This window comes from Quercus robur, chromosome 2 (genome assembly GCF_932294415.1).
Source record: "Quercus robur chromosome 2, dhQueRobu3.1, whole genome shotgun sequence".
Classification (NCBI taxonomy): Eukaryota; Viridiplantae; Streptophyta; class Magnoliopsida; order Fagales; family Fagaceae; genus Quercus; species Quercus robur.
Window position 1 is genome coordinate 39,948,302 of NC_065535.1, and position 16,926 is coordinate 39,965,227.

A 16,926-nucleotide genomic window follows, 5' to 3' on the forward strand; every position below is an offset into this window, starting at 1 on the left:
GTCTAGTAACTAGTTTTGAAGAACAGTCTAATTCCAAATCAAAGTCTAGTTCTAAATCCCACTCTAGTCCCCAATCCCGCCTGAACATGGATCCTCCTCCCCAAGATGAATTAAGACAAGCCATTGCAGAGCTTACTGCCCATCTAGGCCACTTAGAAGCTAGGTATGACAAGGATAATGCACATAATGGAAGAAATAATAATAGACATGGCCCTCATGCTAGGTAAGACTATAGAGACAATGAAGACAACTCAGCAAAGCATATCAAAGTAAAGGCACCTACCTTCGATGGTGTTAGGAACCCTTAGGTCTACAATGATTGGGTGCGAGAGATGGAGCATTTTTTTGAGTGGTATGAATTGTCTGAGGACCGAAAAGTTAGATTTGCCAAAATGAAACTTATGGAAAGAGCAAAACTCCATTGGGATAGTGTTGTTAACCACCTCCGTAAGACCTACCAACCACCCATAACTCTTTAGGAAGAAATGAAGGCAAAGCTCAATGAAAAGTACTTCCCAGTATCTCATCAAGGCAACTTGTTGGATCAATGGCATGATTTGAGACAAGACAATAGGTCTGCTACCGAGTAAGTAGAGCAGTTTGAAAAGTACAAGATATGTAACAATGTGATTGAAGATGAGCCAATTGCCTTGAGTAAATTTAGGAAATGTCTCAATTATGATCTTCAAAGAGAATTGGTGGCTTGACAGATCTCAACTCTTGATAATGCTTACACCTTAGTGAAAAATTTAGAGCTGATCCTTAGGCCCCAAGGTGGAAGGAGATTTGAGAATCACATGTTGCCTCATAACAATTTTGAAGGTCCCCAAGGTAGGTACCTCCAAGATGCTCAAAATAGGCCTTACCTCAACAATAGGCCCTTGCACATAGAAGACAATCCTTAAGGTAGATACCAACAAGGTCCTCAAAATAGACCTAATCCCAACAATAGGCCCTTGCGCCCAGAAGACAAAGGGAAGTGTGGTTAGAGAGACATTTAGGCCCAATTTTAGAATCCAGTGTTTTAAGTGTCAAGGCTTTGGGCATATGGCTGCCCAATGTCCTAATAAGACTTTGTTGATTGAAGAATTGGATGGAGAGGAAGAGGTAGAAGAAGTAGTCTATGAGCCTAACATTGAAGACATTTTAGAAATAGGAGAGGATGATTCCACCCAATTAGCTTGCATAAGAGCCCCACCATTTTTTGATAACCTCAGTGAAGGTAGTCTTGATACTCCTGTAATGAGTGTTGTTAGGTGTACTCTAGCAGAGTCCAAAGAAAGTGATGATTGGAAAAGAAATTCTATCTTCCAAACCTTTGTCAAGTGTGGAACCACAAATTGCAAGGTTATAATTGACAGCGGAAGTTGCATTAATGCAGTCTCTTCTAAACTTGTCTCTCTCTTAGGTTTGAAGTTAGTTGCCCACGCTAAACCCTATAAGGTTTGTTGGGTAGATAATTCATCTATCACCATCTGGTCAAATATAGGTTGTTTTATTAGTTATGTATGACTTATAAAGTTTAGGGCCTTCAGGGTTTGAAACAAATATAGGTTGTTTTATTAGTTATGTATGACTTATAATGTTTAGGGCCTTCACGGTTTGAAATGATAATTTTTATTATTATAAAAAAATAAAAATAAAAAAGCAAGGTTTAATTTGTCACCATGGACAAATTATGCCATTATGGGCTTTTCCCCCTAAAGACAAATTACTATTTATCTATATCACGTGTTTGAATTTTGATCACTTTACAATTTAGTAACAAACTTTGGATTTTTATAATTATACTTTTTAAGGTTTGGATTAAAATTTAAAAACAAGGCTGCCATTGAGAGATTCATTAACAATTTTAGGAACAAAAATTATGATAGTGCCAAACTATTTGAGTAAGTTGTAATTGAAAGTTTTTCACAAAATGTAATTTTTGTAAATTTGGACGAAACCATAACTATATTATTTTTAATCCAGATTTTAGGGATTAAATATAATAATTAAAAGTTTGTGAACTAAATTGTAAAGAGATAAATTTATGACAAAGAAGACTGTTTGGGTGCACCTTCGCAAGAAGGGTGTTGTGCATCTAAGTCTGGTCTCTTCAATTCTGCTGCAACATGGAATAAATTGAAGCCTAGGAAGCTAGCTGTCCCTTGGTGGAAATTGGATTGGTTCCAAAGCACTTCCAACTAGATATGGATTGATGAAGTGCGTTATCTCTGTGTCTTTTGCAGAGGGTGTATGGAATCTAGAGATCAATCCTTCTATTATTTATTTTTTTTAATGGGAAGACCAAACTTTTATTGAACATTTGAAAAGGAAAGTACATCATGGATAAGAGCTTGCTCAATGCAGCAAGGGATCTCTTCAATCCAAACAATACAGTCAACAATGCTAGATGCATGTTTAGCTAAGAGGTGGGCTAGTCTGTTACTCTGTCGCCTTACATGAGTGAACTCAATTCGTCTGAAATCTTTGCACAGATCCTGCATACCCATAATTACCGCTGCCACTGATGTTGGGGGTGGGGACCTCTCGCACAAAGCATTATGAATAATCATTGAGTCCCCTTCAAGAACAATATCATGAACGCCTAAATCTTTTGCAAGAAGCAGACTTGCCTTGAAAGCCTTTACCTCTGCCTCCACAGCTCCCAACGACGCCATAATTTTCTTCGACAGCGCTGCTTTGAAACTGCCATCTTCATTTCGGATAACCACCTTTATCCCTGCCGTTCTCTGTGCTGAAAAGATGGCACCATCTACATTTACTTTCAAGCAACCTGGAGCTGGGGGGGACCATGATGTTCTCTGTTCTACCACCGGGTTTGAGATTGCAGTAGCCTCCATTGCCATACTATACTCAGTGAGATAATGAGTTGCCCACTGAGCCACGGCTTGCCCAGATTTACTTTCCCCCCCATGCCTGACTTCATTAAGATTGTGCCACAACGCCCACGCCATTGTGATGACCCGTGCTACCTTGTCTTCCCCAGCACCTTCAACCATTAAAGCATTCCACAGCAGGTCCAGAAACGTTTGGTGATCACCTTGTTTAGACCTTAGCACCATTTTCGAATAGGACCATGCTTCCTGGGCTTTCAGGCAACTCCAGAAAATGTGTCCACTATTCTTCGATCCCATACCGCGGCTTTCACACGTGTCATCTTGAACAATCTTCCTCCTCAGCAGATTTGCCTTTGTAGGTAAAGCATCACGACATGCTCTCTAGCCTAAATGACGTATCTTATGAGGAATTGGTAGTCTCCAAACCAAACTTCGAGAACCTTCTCATTTGGCTGCTAGCTGAACTGACCTCATGAGTAGCAAATTGGGCTAGTTTTACAACCAGTGAATAGGCACTCCGCACAGATAAAAAAAAAACCATTCTGCGTTTCAGTCCAAATTAATTTATCTACAGGCAGCTGGGTACTTAAAAGGAATGCTTTTAATGATTTCAGCTTCATGAGGCAGAAATAATGTATCCACTACCGCAGACTTCTAGCTTGCATTTGTTGGGTCAATCAACTCACTAACTCGAGTGTCCATGTGCAGGAAATTCCTTGGAGATACAACTTTATACGTGGATGCAACTAGTAGCCATGCATCACTCCCCACCCGAATATTTTCACCATTCCCTACCCTCCATCTTAGACCATTTTTTACTAGCTCTTGGGCAGCCATGATGCTTCTCCAAGTGTATGAAGGATTATTTCCAAGTGATGCATGTACAAAATCACTACTTGGAAAGTATTTTGCCTTTAGCACCTTGTATACCAAGGAATCATGACCCACTTGAAGGAGCCAACCTTGTTTGGCAAGGAGTGCCAAATTGAAAAGCTTTATATTTTTGAAACCCAATCCTCCACTAGACTTAAGTTGGCACATCTTCTCCCAACTCAACCAAGCTATTTTCTTCACTTCTTGTGTCTGTCCTCACTAGAAATTCCTAATCATACTCTTCAACTCATCACAAAGAGAGTCCAGTAGTTTGAAGCAACTCATGGTGTAGATTAGTATGACTTGGGCTACTGCTTTGATTAGGATCTCCTTCCCCACTTTTGATAGCATTTTCTCCTTCCAACCCGCAAGCGTTTTGCCTAGCTTCTCCTTTATAGCATTGAACGTATCTCTTTTGTTCCTCCCCACAAGTGATGGTAGGCTAAGGTACTTCTCATGTTGTTTGATCACTTGAGCTCCAAATCTTTGTTTGACCTCTTCTTGAACAACTCTAGGAGTGTCCCTACTGAAGAACAATGAGGTTTTTGCCCAGTTCAGTTGTTGCCTTGATGCCCTCTTATATACTTCTAGAACATGCTGTAGAGAGTCACATTCTGCTAGAGTTGCTTTGCAAAAAATCAGGCTGTCATCTGCAAAAAATAAATGTAAAAACTTTGGGCCACCCCGACATACAATAACACCCTCCATCTGGCCATCGTCTACTGAAGCTTTGATCAGTGCTGATAAGCGTTCTGCACACAAAAGAAATAGGTAAGATTATATGGGGTCTCCTTGTCGGATTCCCCTGGATGGCTTAATGTGATCCCTCGAGCTCCCATTAATTTTTATGGCATAGGTGATAGTGGTGACACACTGCATGATCAAGTTTTTGCACTTCTTAGTAAAACCCAAATTTTCCATTATTTTCTCCAAACATCTCCACTCCATCCTATCATACGATTCACTCATATCAAACTTAAGAGCCATCTCCCCCACCCTTCCACCTTTTTTCTGACTAATGCGGTGCATGGTTTCAAAGGCTGCCAGCACATTATCAATGATTAACCTTTCATGCACAAAAGCACTTTGGGTTTCACTAATAATAGATGGTAAGACCTTTTTTAGCCTATTTGCAATAGCTTTTGATGCAATCTTATATACAACATTACATAAGTTAATAGGTCTATAGTCAGTAATTTTCTTTAGTTCTTTTACTTTTGGGATAAGCACAATATGAGTTTCATTGAAATTAGGAGGAGATATACCAAGGTTAAGGAAATCAAGTACCATTTTTGTGACCACCAAACCACTTGTACTCTAGAAATGCTGGAAGAATAGAGGGGGCATACCATCTGGGCCTGGAGCTTTGAGGGGGTACATTTTTTTCAACGCCAATCTGACTTCATTCTCCATAAAAAGCCAAAGCAACCTCTCATTCATAGCTGTAGACACCTTCAGTTGAACTGCAATAAGAAGCTCAATGAACTCCTCAAGGTTACTAGAGGTGAAAAGATTGTTGTAATAATCCACTGCAATATCCTCCATTTTTGTTTCATCTGTTTGCCATACTCCATCAGCATCAAGCAATCCTTCCATAAATTCTTCTTGTATTGTGCTAAGGCTTTTGCATGAAAAAAGCTTGTGTTTCTATCCCCTGCTTGAAACCAGTTAAGTCATGATCGTTGACGCCACATCTCATCTTCTTTATCCAGCCAGCAATTTAGTTCAACTCTAGTATGCTTCATTGCCTTAATCAATTCTAGTGTTGATGGTTGTAACTCAAGCCATTCTAATTTGGATTGGAGCTCAGCAATTGACCTTCCCATGTACCTAAACTCTACAATATTCCAGGCAGAAAAATCAGCCTTACACCGATCTAAGTAGCTTCTCAAAACCCAATTTGTGGCTGACATTAATCCACTCTCCCACGCTGTCTTGACCACATCCTTACATTTGCTATCCTTTAACCACATGGATTCAAACCTGAAAGTTCTCATTGTTTTCTTTTTCATCCGCCTATGTGCAAAGTGGAGAGATAGTGGTGAGTGATCCAATGCTAAAGAGGAGAGATGATGGAGTTTTGCTACAGGAAATAAGTCCATCCATTCTGGTGTTGCGAGGGCTCTATCCAATCTTTCCCAAATCTGAGTTCCATCTGCTTGTTGGTAAATCCAAGTGAACTTCGGCCCAATGAATCCTACATCACGTAAGGTGTCCACAACTTGTTCCATCTGTCTTCTCAGTCTTATACTACCACTTTCCTTCTTTGAGAGGCCCATGATTTTGTTAAAATCCCCTATAACTAACCATGGTAAAGAAGATGTACCTTTTAAGTGCTTCAATTTTGCCCAAGATTCAGGACATTTTGCTGTCTCGGGGTTGCCATAGAACCTTGTGAGGTGCCACCATCCCACAGTTAAACCCCCCATTCACCCATGCATCAATGTGGTCATGAGAATACGTCTTCACATCCACCATAATCTCTTCCTTCCACAATAACGCTAGGCCACCACTATTACCTTTACTAGGAGCAATAAAACCATTCTTTATGTTACACTTATCCTTCACCTCTGACATCCACTCTCGATTTGACTTTGTATCCATCAAAAAGACAATAACGGGCTCTTTTTTATTCGCTATCTTTTCCAAGGTTTTAACTGTCCGGAGGTTTCCAAGCCCCGGTAGTTCCAGCTTAGGAGACTCATTGGGCCCAACGGGGTTGCCCAGCAACCTCCGCCGCTCAAATAGTTTCTTCAACTTCTACCGACTTCAATTTCTTCTCCAACATAATCCCATGTTCTTGCTAATCCTTTCCATATTAGGTTTCCTCTTTTGCCCAACATCTGCTTCCAATGGAGTACACATGCTATGGCTTTGATCTCATTCCATCAACTTTTTCCAATTCCTATGTCTTGTACCTCTTTTTTCATTGCTGTCATTATGTAAATTCTATTTAGTTGAGCCAGGTTTAAACTCTTGAACACACTTACCTTTAGTTGAATTCTTCTTGGGCCGATCTTTGTGTATTTTCTTACCTGAGCTAGTAGTCTCCCAACCTACAACAAGCTCACCTCCCGGATTTGTGGTACACAACCTCATCAATTGTGAAACTTCGTTTGAATTTAAAATTGGGATGATAGGGTTATCCTTTACGACTTCTATGTCCACCAGATTACAGCTACTTGCTTCAGGATTTATCATTAATTCAAGATATGCTTCGTGTGAATTTGAAATCACCAAATCGTTGTGGATAACATCATCAATATCCTGAATTATCTCCTCAAAATTTGAAATATGTTTCTGTGATTCCAAGACTCTATGCTCTAATTGTTCTTCTTCGTTCACTGGTGTACCATTGCAATTCTAGGTCTCCATCGCTTCTACCCCTATCAGATTCGACCCACACCTTCCCATTGCATCCATGACATCTTCAGCATCCAGGTACTACCCAGCTTGCATGTGGGGCAGCAAGCCGGTTTGAGAGATGCTCGACGCTCATGGTGGTGATTTAGAGTTCCCCGATTTATCATAACCTTCCACCTTAACAAATGCCTTCCTTGCGTGATTGTACTAAGATGCCCTTATCCACGGGCCAAACTACCGATCATCAACCCTTAAGAAGCCCTTGCTACTAATCCAAATGACACAGTCTTTGTCATCATAAGAAATGTGGCCATACCAATAACAGATATTCGGCAACCGTTCATACATAAATGCAACCCACCCATCCTCTTTCTGCTCCCATGAGATTTTACGTCCCCTACATAGTGGCTTGGTGATATCCACCTCAACTTGGACTCTCATAAAACTCCCACATTTCATTTGCCCAGTATCCTTTGGTTTTATGACTGCCTCTAGTGTTTCACCAATTTTGATTGTCGCTTCGACCATTAAAAGTGATAACAGGAGGTTGTGAATTTGAACCCAAAAGGCAATCTTCTCAAAGAGCATTTCATGGATCGGGACAAAGCCATCATACCTCTGGAAAGCAACAGATGTCTATCAAAAGCCCATGTTTCTCCTTGAATAACCTTCTCTGCATCCACGTCCAACTCAAACTTGAACAAAAGTACATTGTCACCTCCATCACTCACCTCAAATCTTCCTTTTGTATGCCATAATGGATGAAAATTTTTAGCCAACGCTTCTATGTTCAACGTCCTACGAGTGAAAAACTTTGCGGCCAAAACAAAGTCTAGCTTCTTCATATCACTTGTCAAGTCCACCTTATTCCCTTCAATTTTCGTTAGTGAAAGCCTTTTCCATCTTTTAGCTAGTTCCTCCATATTGCTATGCCACACTATATGCTGTCCAAAACACAAAGGGAGATAGCACTGTAAAGTAAAAACAAAGCCCTACAAGTAACGTTGTTACTAGAGGGAACACAATGTCCTTCTCGGGTAGAAGGGAAACCCTATGCTACAGAGGAGAGAGTGTAATCACTGCTCCCTTTTAAGAACTATTTTTTTTTTCAATCCTTCTATTATTGTTCCTTCACTAAGAGAATTTTTATGTCATTATGTTTGGTCCCCTACCCTTGCCTGGCATGGCCTAACCTAGTGAATGGAGCATCTAGCACCTCAAGGAAGAGAATTAATGGCGGTGAATCGTAAATTGGCTTGGTGGGCTTCTTTGTATGATATTTGGTTGCAAAGGAATGCTTCCACCCACAATGTGTGGATCCATATTAACTGAAGTACAAAATAACAAAGATGTCAAAGCAAGAGCTGATTTGCTTGTTGAGATACATTCACCCCTATTAACAGAATCATCTGCTCTAATTGGTGAATCTCTATTTCAATCCTCCAAACGAGCTAAGATTTGCTTAAAAGTTGATTGCTGTGCTGATAAATGTTTGGTTGTATGCCTGTTGTTAATTGTACTTAATCAAGTGGGTTCCCCTAGTTTGGGGGTGAACTGTTGCTTGCCTTTTTGGCTGGTTTTTTTTGGTTCCTACCCTGCTTTTTTGTCAGGGTAGGCTAGGCTCTTTGTATTGGTTTGTTGGGTTCCTTAGCAAGGGCGGAGCCACGATTTTTTGTTTGGGGGCCAAGTTGTAGTACTAATATATTTATCAAGACAACTCTCCACACACACATATGTACACATGTTTTTATATTATATACACAAACTTTTTTATTTGATAAGTTATACACACACACACAAAAAACTTAGTATTTTCAATCACTATTATGTTTGATGGCAATCATTCATAAAATAAAATTCAATTTTTACTATTTTTATAGTGAAATTCTTAAAAAGTTTCACTTTTTATACAAATGATCAAATTTTATACTAAAATAAGTAAAAAATCTTTCAATTGAACTAATAAAATTTTCAAAAATATAAATGATCCAAAACTTGGAGGAAAAAATTAAGCCTCAAATATATTTGAAGTTATCTTGCTCTAACCCATTACGTAGCAACTAAAGAGACATTTCATGTGTAGTTTTAGTGACAATATTTTTTTAATGAGTTAATGACTTGTTAATTATCAGATAACGAGTTGAAAAAGATATAGATTTAAACATGTTTGGTGCCAAACTTTATCAAATATTTAATAAATATAAGAGCACATTTTACAATAAAAAATAGAATTATGAAAAATAATGTTATGTCTCTATAATTATTAGACAATTTTTTTTTTTTAAGAGCATCATTGGACTAAATCAAATATTTGAGGGGGGAACTCTTATTTTTGTAGACTAAATTTTGAAAACATTAAAATAATTTTATATATATTTTCAAAATTTTGCCTATCCTTACACATAGCCACGCCCCTGTTCCTTAGGTAAGGTTGTGTTGTGGATTGCCATTGTTTTTGGCTGTGCAGTAATCTGTTCCTGCTCTGTGTTTTATGCAAAGCAGGTTTGTTTCCTGTGTGCTCTAATACAATTTGCTGGATTATCAAAAAAAGCATATGAAATCCCTTAAATCCATGACATCCGCACAAATAATTTATTAGAATAGAGAATTTTGATGAAGTGAGCTAACTTTTCCACATGCATCTCATGAAATTGGAAAGCCAAAAATTAACCACCAAATGTCACTTACAACAGAGAAGGGTGAGTAAAAAATAACTACTAATATTTATATATATATTTTTAAAAAAACTACTGGTCTTTAACTGTAGGCTACACAGCAATGGCAGCAACCACACAGAAAGGATTACATAAGACTCAACCGGTATAGCTGATGACCTTTTTCTCCAAACTGTCATCTGAATATTCCATCTCATCAACCATCTGGGTGGACAGTTCTTCCTCTTTCTTGTCTTCAATGACATCTTTAGCACTCAAGAAGCTCGGCTGATTTGTTGAAGACAGAAGCCTAGCCCACATTCTATCAGTTATCACAACCTTGTTCTGCTTCTCAATAATCCGCTGCAGGCCAACCATCCAATAAGTAACCCAGTGTTAGGGGAAATAAGTGTTGCTACCATGAAAAGAATGTTGCAGTTATGGAGAGAGATTTCAATTCATTTTGTTCCTAATGCAAATTGAAAAATCAATGGTTCCACCTAACTCAATTTTTATACAACAGAAATGATGACCTTGCCATAACAGAAGACTAGCAATTGACAAAGATTATTAGATGAAACATATATGATCTTTTAGATATATAATGTAAGGAAGAAATTTCATGATTACAATATGGTAGATTAGAGTATCATGCAAGAGAAAAGCTACAACCATGAAATACATCAAAAAGGGGAAGCATTATCGGATATAATTTAAGCAAGGGGTAGACTCACATAGAAGGGTATGTAAGAATGTCTTCCATTGACAGGCCCAACCGTGAATCCTGTATAGCCTGCCATTGCCCCATGAACAGCACTTTGAGCAAGAAGTGTGCAATATACATTGTCTGAGGCATTGCTTGGAATAGCTCTGATCATATAAGTAGGATCTGCCAAAGAAGTAATGATTTATGATATTAGAACATTGTATTATAGGTAATATTCTATACAAAGTACAAGCAAGGCAATGCCAGCCAGAACATCTTATACCATAAAATATTACTAACCTATATATTTGAGGTTTATGACCATCTTATTTTGTTTGGAAAAATGATCCTGCAAAATCAGTAATTAAATTAATCTAAGCGTATTTGCACAATAGAATCTCAAAGTATAAGAAATACATACAACGCAAGAAAATTTACTTTAAATCCACACCTTAATTTTCTGCGATATCCAAAGCCCGACATCTTGGAGAAGCTTGTTTCCAGAAGCATCCTGCTTATCCAGGGATTGGATGCTCTCAGAAAGCAGATCCTGACCAGCGCCTTCAGCTATGACAAGAACCATATGCCCATTTTCTCTGAGCCGTTTCTCTATATATTCAAAAAGCCCACCTGGGCCTTCAAGATAAAAGGGTAACTCAGGAATCAAACAACAATCCACGTCTCGGCTGGCAAGAGTAGCATGCATTGCAATGAACCCTGCACCATAGCAATGTAAGTTAGTACATTCTCATGAAAATGAAAGTCAATGGCTAATTCTATCAAGAAAGAGAAACACACACTACAAGTATGCCAAGGAAACAATAAAGTGTTTGGGAAATAAAACAAAAAAAAAAAGAAAAAAAAGATTTAAACATGGAAGAATAAATCAAGAACCCCCGTCAATTTTCAATGTGTCCATGAAGAGTAAAGAAATCTTGCAATTTACCATCTGAATCAAGGTGCAGAAATTGATTGTTACATCTAAATAACATAACTTGACTGATTTCTTAATGATTACTATAGACTGATGGATGTGAAGGCTACTCTAGTTAGGTGATGAATGGAGGATGGCAACATATACAAACAGAAAACTTACCACTGTAGCGACCCATTAGCTTCACAACCCCAATACCATTCTCAATACTTTCAGATTCAACATGTGCTGCATTAATAGCACGCTGAGCCTCCTCAACAGCAGTGTCAAAGCCGAAGGACTTGTCAATAACCTAAAGTAGCAAGAAATAGCATGCATTCAAATCTATAACTCTGGTAGTAATAGCTGTGGGATAATTAGCATTATATTTAACATAGCGAATCCAGCACTTAGGCAACCCAAGAGATATACCGGAATATCATTATCGATGGTTTTGGGGATTCCAGCAACTGCAACTTTGAGACCACGCCTTCTAATTTCCTGTGTAAATTAATAATCGTTTGCATAAGGTGATGGAAATCAGCTACACATCAAATGCACCTTGACCTTTTCTTTTTGGGGTTGTCAAGAATCTCAAACAATTGAATAATTCATAAATGGATTTTTGTATTAGCAATTCTAAAAATGGAAAAATCACCTCAAATATGACAGATGCCCCTTTTTGAGTTCCATCTCCTCCAATTATGTAAACCTGAGATCCAGAGAGCTATAAATCAAATGCCCAAAAATTTGAGAGGCACATTTAGCCTAGGTCACACAAAATGCATATATCAAACTCTTAATTGATTGTCAAACCAGATTAAAAACATAATATATACCTGGTTTATCCCCCGATCTTGAATGCTGTCAACTATCTTTGAGGTATTATGGCCACCTCGTGACGTCCCAAGGATAGTTCCACCTCGTTTATGGATATCATTCACAACCTTAGGAGTTAAAGGAACTGTATTTCGAGCATAAAAACCCCTGTATCCTCCCTAAACAATCCATCAACTTCATTAATTATTGACGCCACCAAATTATGTACATTATTCAAGTGCTTCTAAAGCCAAAATGTTGACATGATGAATTTACAAAATTGCGCGTCTTCCAAGCCAGGGAAGGCATTAAATTCATGTGGGCAATGAGTAGGCCACCGCATTTATCTATTTATTTTTATTTAGTTAAAACAGCAAATTAATTCAAATGGCAATGACGCCCTGCACCAGCAGGGCACCACGTTGACCAATGTCATTAATACTTCAATGAATTTTGAAAACTTGACAATCTTTTTTCAACAAATATCCTGATTCCTTTCTAGTTCTAGATATTAAATGCTTATGAGTGCACAATGAATGATTATATTATAATGAAGTACCACATGAATGATATATAGGAAACTAAATCTGCCGAACCATTGTAGGGGATTTACTGAAATCATTGAATTCGGAATATGGTAAAGTAGCTCCAGGTTTGGGAACTACTCCTTTGAAGGATATCGCAACCACATCTATCCTGCCATTACATTTAGGTGAGCCCACCAGTTGCTAGTCTGAGTCTTTGTTCATTTCTCTAGTACCAGAATCAGACAATTCTAGAGGATTAAAGCACATGGCTACGAACCACGGTGCCGGGGGTTTGAATCCCTCCTCGACCAGACGAAGGAGATATTAATTCCATTCAGGCAGGTAAGGACTTGGCTTGACCCCTGTGTTCTCTCCTGGTTGGGTCGAAGGTGGAATAGGCAGTTTTGTAAGGTAATTAGTCTCTCTTTCTTTGTTAGTATAGTTTAGTGCAAAAAAGCCCAACTGTCCCATCAGGAGAGAACTATGCAATAATGCATGTATTAGCAGTTCCCTTAGCATTAACTAGCCTAAGCACACTTCTGGAAAGGAAAAATGTAAAAAGGGGCAATATATGTCAGCAAAATATACAAAATACCCCTCAGTTTTAAATCAGGGAAAAAGCAAGGTCGCTTTGGTTTTCATTTTATCCTTCCGAATGCAAACTACATGAAAGGTATTAAACCTGTCCCCATTAATGTTGCAATCATGACTGATCACAAATTCTTTATCAAGCAATTCAGGGCTTTTTCTTTTCATTACACCTGTATGTGGGTGTGACTGTGTGTGTACCTGTGAGGGTTGGTGAGGGGGCTGCAATAAAATCTATATGAAAGGTACTAAAGAAGAGATCGTAATAATCACTTACATCAATCCCCAGAACTTTCTTTACGCCATACATATGGTGCAAGCCACATACTATTTCCCTGATCACTGTGTTCAGGCCAGGACAGAGACCCCCACACGTCACAATACAAGCATGAACATCGTCTGACTCAAAATACATCTGAACAACATTGAACAACAAACATCAATGACAAACATATAGTTTTCAATTAGTTCAATTCCTATGTGTAAAAAGCACACAAAACAAACAAAAACACATACCCGTTGACGGGGTCCAGCACGTCGAAAATGTGTCCCTCTTGGACTATTCTTGTGAACAACAATCTGCAAAAGCAAAGACAAAGACAAAAATCTATGAATTTTAAAATTATTGCTTCTAATCCACCAATTAACCAAAAAAAAAAAAAAATGGTAAATAAACTTGCATCCTATTCCTACAACAACTTGTCTCCCATGTATTTGGATCAGAGGGAACCTACTTATAACAGATACCTTTCATGCCGGTCATCCATACCCAGAAGTTTGTGGCATAAACATCCAGGCAGGCCAGGCCCTCTTTCAAACATTTTTACTTTCAATAATTAGCTACAAAGTACAAAGTCAAGAACATCACTGATTGCATAATGCTCTTTTCTTTTCTTTTTTCTTTTTTTGCCCCAAAAATCATAAAGATAATATATGAAAAAATAATCCTCTTTGGGAGGTAACAAAATGAGTCCAATGAAGAAACTGACCTTCTGAGCAACAGTGTCATCCACATTGACAAAATACTGCCTGGCAAATGGCAATACACAAATATCTCAATTTGAATCATCAATTCTAACCAAAACATTACCGAGAAAAAACACGCAAAGTTAATTGCATAACAGAAATCTATGGAGAAAGTAACTCACTTAACAACTGAGTATGCAGGATTGTCTTGCAATGGATTCGAGTAGGTCTGTCAAATAAAAATCACCAATTTAACCACACTAATTAATTCATTAGTGAAAGTAAAAGCTAAATTGTTTTAAGGCCATAATTTATAAAATGAACCCAAAAAAAAAAAAAAAAAAAAATAGCAACGGTTCCTAGTATTCAAAATTAACATAGTAAATTGGAAAAGTTTCCTCCAAACAAAAAACTAATAAAAGTGAAACAAATTCTACAAAATAAATTATAAGAGCCTTAATATATAGAGAATACAGAAACCGTTAACTCCGACTAATTTCGCTTATAGCAGAGAAACTGGACTTGTTTACTTTCCGCAGCCCAAAAAAAAAAAAAAAAAAAGTTGAAATATGAAGTAAGAGAAGAGAGGGCCGTACAGGAAGATGAGGAATATAATCTGTCAAATGAGGAACATCTTCAAGAACATAACCGGCGGAACCGGTAACGATCTTTGGCTTACTACTACTGTTACTATTACTATTACTAATACTAATACTGTTACTATTATTGGCAGCTGCAGCCATCACCACCAACCCAACGCTTTGAAGTTGAATCAATAAATATTAATTAAGCTTTAGCCTTTGGCAGAGAAGAATCATAATCAATAATAACGTTCAAAGAGTCCCATACTTATATCTATTTTTTGTTGACCACTCATCCATCCGAATCTAGTGGTTTGAAACGCTAGCTTGTGCTCTGGTTTGAGAGAGACAGAGGTTTTCGTTGGAAAAGTAAACAGGTGGTTTCTTATTACTACTTTTCTTTTCTTTTTTCTTTTTATTATTATTATTTTTTGGGTAACAAAGTAAATGAAGAATATACGATATCAGCTAAAAAAGGTATTATCACCGTCGGCGTTGGGAGAGTACAGAAGATACTTGGAGAAGAGGGTGCATGCTTATGGGAAATTGCGTGGGTGTCAAGTTGGTCAACTTATTTATTTCTTTTCTTTTTTTTTTTTCTTTTTTTTTTTTCTTTTCTTAAAATGGTAAATCACTATTGTGACATTGTCAATTAATTCATGCTTCGTTGCTTTTCTGATGCTGTAGCAAATATTAAAGAAAAGTTTATCTTTTTTGTTTTTTTAGTACGTGTTTGTCTTTCAACAGCACATTTATTTATTTTTATTAATTCTTTTTACAATTTGTTAGAGACAGCTCTATTAAAAGAAAAATGGGACCAGCCACCAGCGTAAAAGGGCCAAAGATATTTATGTTGCTTCTATGGTAACCTAGTTTCACAACCTTTTAATTCCTACATTTTGATCCCTTAAAATTTCTTTTTAGAATAAAATTTTGGATTAAATTGAAATATGGTATTTTAAGGAATTCATTTAAATCCAAAGCCTTAAGAGTCAAAAATAAAAATTAAAATTTTGTAAAAATTAAATTGTGATAAAGTCCTACATGGATATTGTAGGGGTATTGGGCCCAGGAGCTCATTATCAGTGTTTATATTGGGCCTGAGGCCCAAGCCGAGGATAAGGGATCGTCCGAGGAGGGGTAAACATTGCCAAGGGAGCCCGTGCTAGTAAATGAAGAAGTTAGTTTTGATCATAATGGCCTAGGAGGTTGAGCCGAGAATGAACTCGGCCAACCAAAGCTGAGGTCAATAAAGGTGGTCTACTATCCGGGGGAATGTCCTAGGAAGTTCTGTTGTCACGGATAAGCATTGCAGAAATAAAGGACAGGGGAGAGTCCTAAAATATCTAAGGAGAAAGCTACTACCATCGCATTAAATGCTTTACAGCTAACTCTCTGGCCGCATTAATGTGGTAGTGATACCTGAACAGTAGTTTTCAGCCTTACAGCTACTACTTAAAGACTTCAAGAAGGTGCTGATGAAACAAGTATCAAGCACCAACCATTTGGCTTGCACGTGGTGGGTAAGGATGAAAGAGGAAGAGAGTATAAAAGGGGAAGGAGGCAATGAGAGAAGGGGATTGAGAAATTAAGAGAAAAAAACTGTAGCAATCAAGAAACAACTTGTAATCAAATTTAAGAGAAATATATAAGAACTGATCTCCTCGAACTGTGCTGAGGACGATTTTCTTTAGTTGAATCAATCTGTTTTTTTTGTTCTTGTCATTGAAACCCACTCTATTAGTCATCCAACTCGTTTAAGCCCAGTTTTCCTACTAACTCTCTACAAATTTATTGTTTTGGGCTTTTTGGGCTTGAATCCATCTATCATTTGGTCTAAGATCCAAATTTGGTCCTTACAGATATATTAATAATTTATTTTTTTAATTGATTATATGAAAACAATTATTTTGTTCAAGTTTTTTTTTTTTTTTTTGGTAATAATTGCCAAACCAAATGGATATTATAATATAATTTTTAATTGATTATATGGAAACAATTATGTTGTCAGATTATTTTATTATTTTATTTATAGAGGCCAAATCAAAATGAATAAATTATAAGGTATAACATTGGAAAGGTGTTAAGCACCC

The 16,926-nt window shown here is 37.6% G+C and overlaps 2 protein-coding genes across 2 annotated transcripts; both read right to left on the bottom strand.

Moving 5' to 3' along the window:
- Positions 1 to 2,297: 2,297 nt before the first annotated feature.
- LOC126698865 (uncharacterized) lies at positions 2,298 to 3,068 on the bottom strand. Its single transcript, XM_050396373.1, has one exon. The coding sequence runs from the start codon at positions 3,066 to 3,068 to the stop codon at positions 2,298 to 2,300; it is 771 nt and encodes a 256-aa protein (XP_050252330.1).
- Positions 3,069 to 9,648: 6,580 nt separating this feature from the next.
- Positions 9,649 to 15,215, bottom strand: LOC126713677 (ATP-dependent 6-phosphofructokinase 3-like). The gene is made up of 13 exons (XM_050413506.1): positions 14,849 to 15,215; positions 14,435 to 14,481; positions 14,276 to 14,315; positions 13,803 to 13,865; positions 13,564 to 13,701; positions 12,192 to 12,350; positions 12,011 to 12,064; positions 11,785 to 11,853; positions 11,536 to 11,665; positions 10,891 to 11,156; positions 10,740 to 10,788; positions 10,468 to 10,622; positions 9,649 to 10,096 (listed from the first exon to the last, which is right to left on the bottom strand). The coding sequence occupies exons 1-13, from the start codon at positions 14,993 to 14,995 to the stop codon at positions 9,893 to 9,895; spliced, it is 1,521 nt and encodes a 506-aa protein (XP_050269463.1). The 5' UTR covers positions 14,996 to 15,215; the 3' UTR covers positions 9,649 to 9,892.
- Positions 15,216 to 16,926: the final 1,711 nt, after the last annotated feature.

Bases quoted from the DNA above. Each gene is read 5' to 3' on its own strand.
- LOC126698865 (XM_050396373.1), bottom strand. From the start codon at position 3,068: ATGGTGCTAAGGTCTAAACAAGGTGATCACCAAACGTTTCTGGACCTG.
- LOC126713677 (XM_050413506.1), bottom strand. From the start codon at position 14,995: ATGGCTGCAGCTGCCAATAATAGTAACAGTATTAGTATTAGTAATAGT. The intron at 11,666-11,784 runs GTATATCTCTTG...TTGCTACTTTAG, and splicing joins CCATCGATAATGATATTCCG to GTTATTGACAAGTCCTTCGG. The intron at 10,097-10,467 runs GTGAGTCTACCC...GTTGGCCTGCAG, and splicing joins ATTCTTACATACCCTTCTAT to CGGATTATTGAGAAGCAGAA.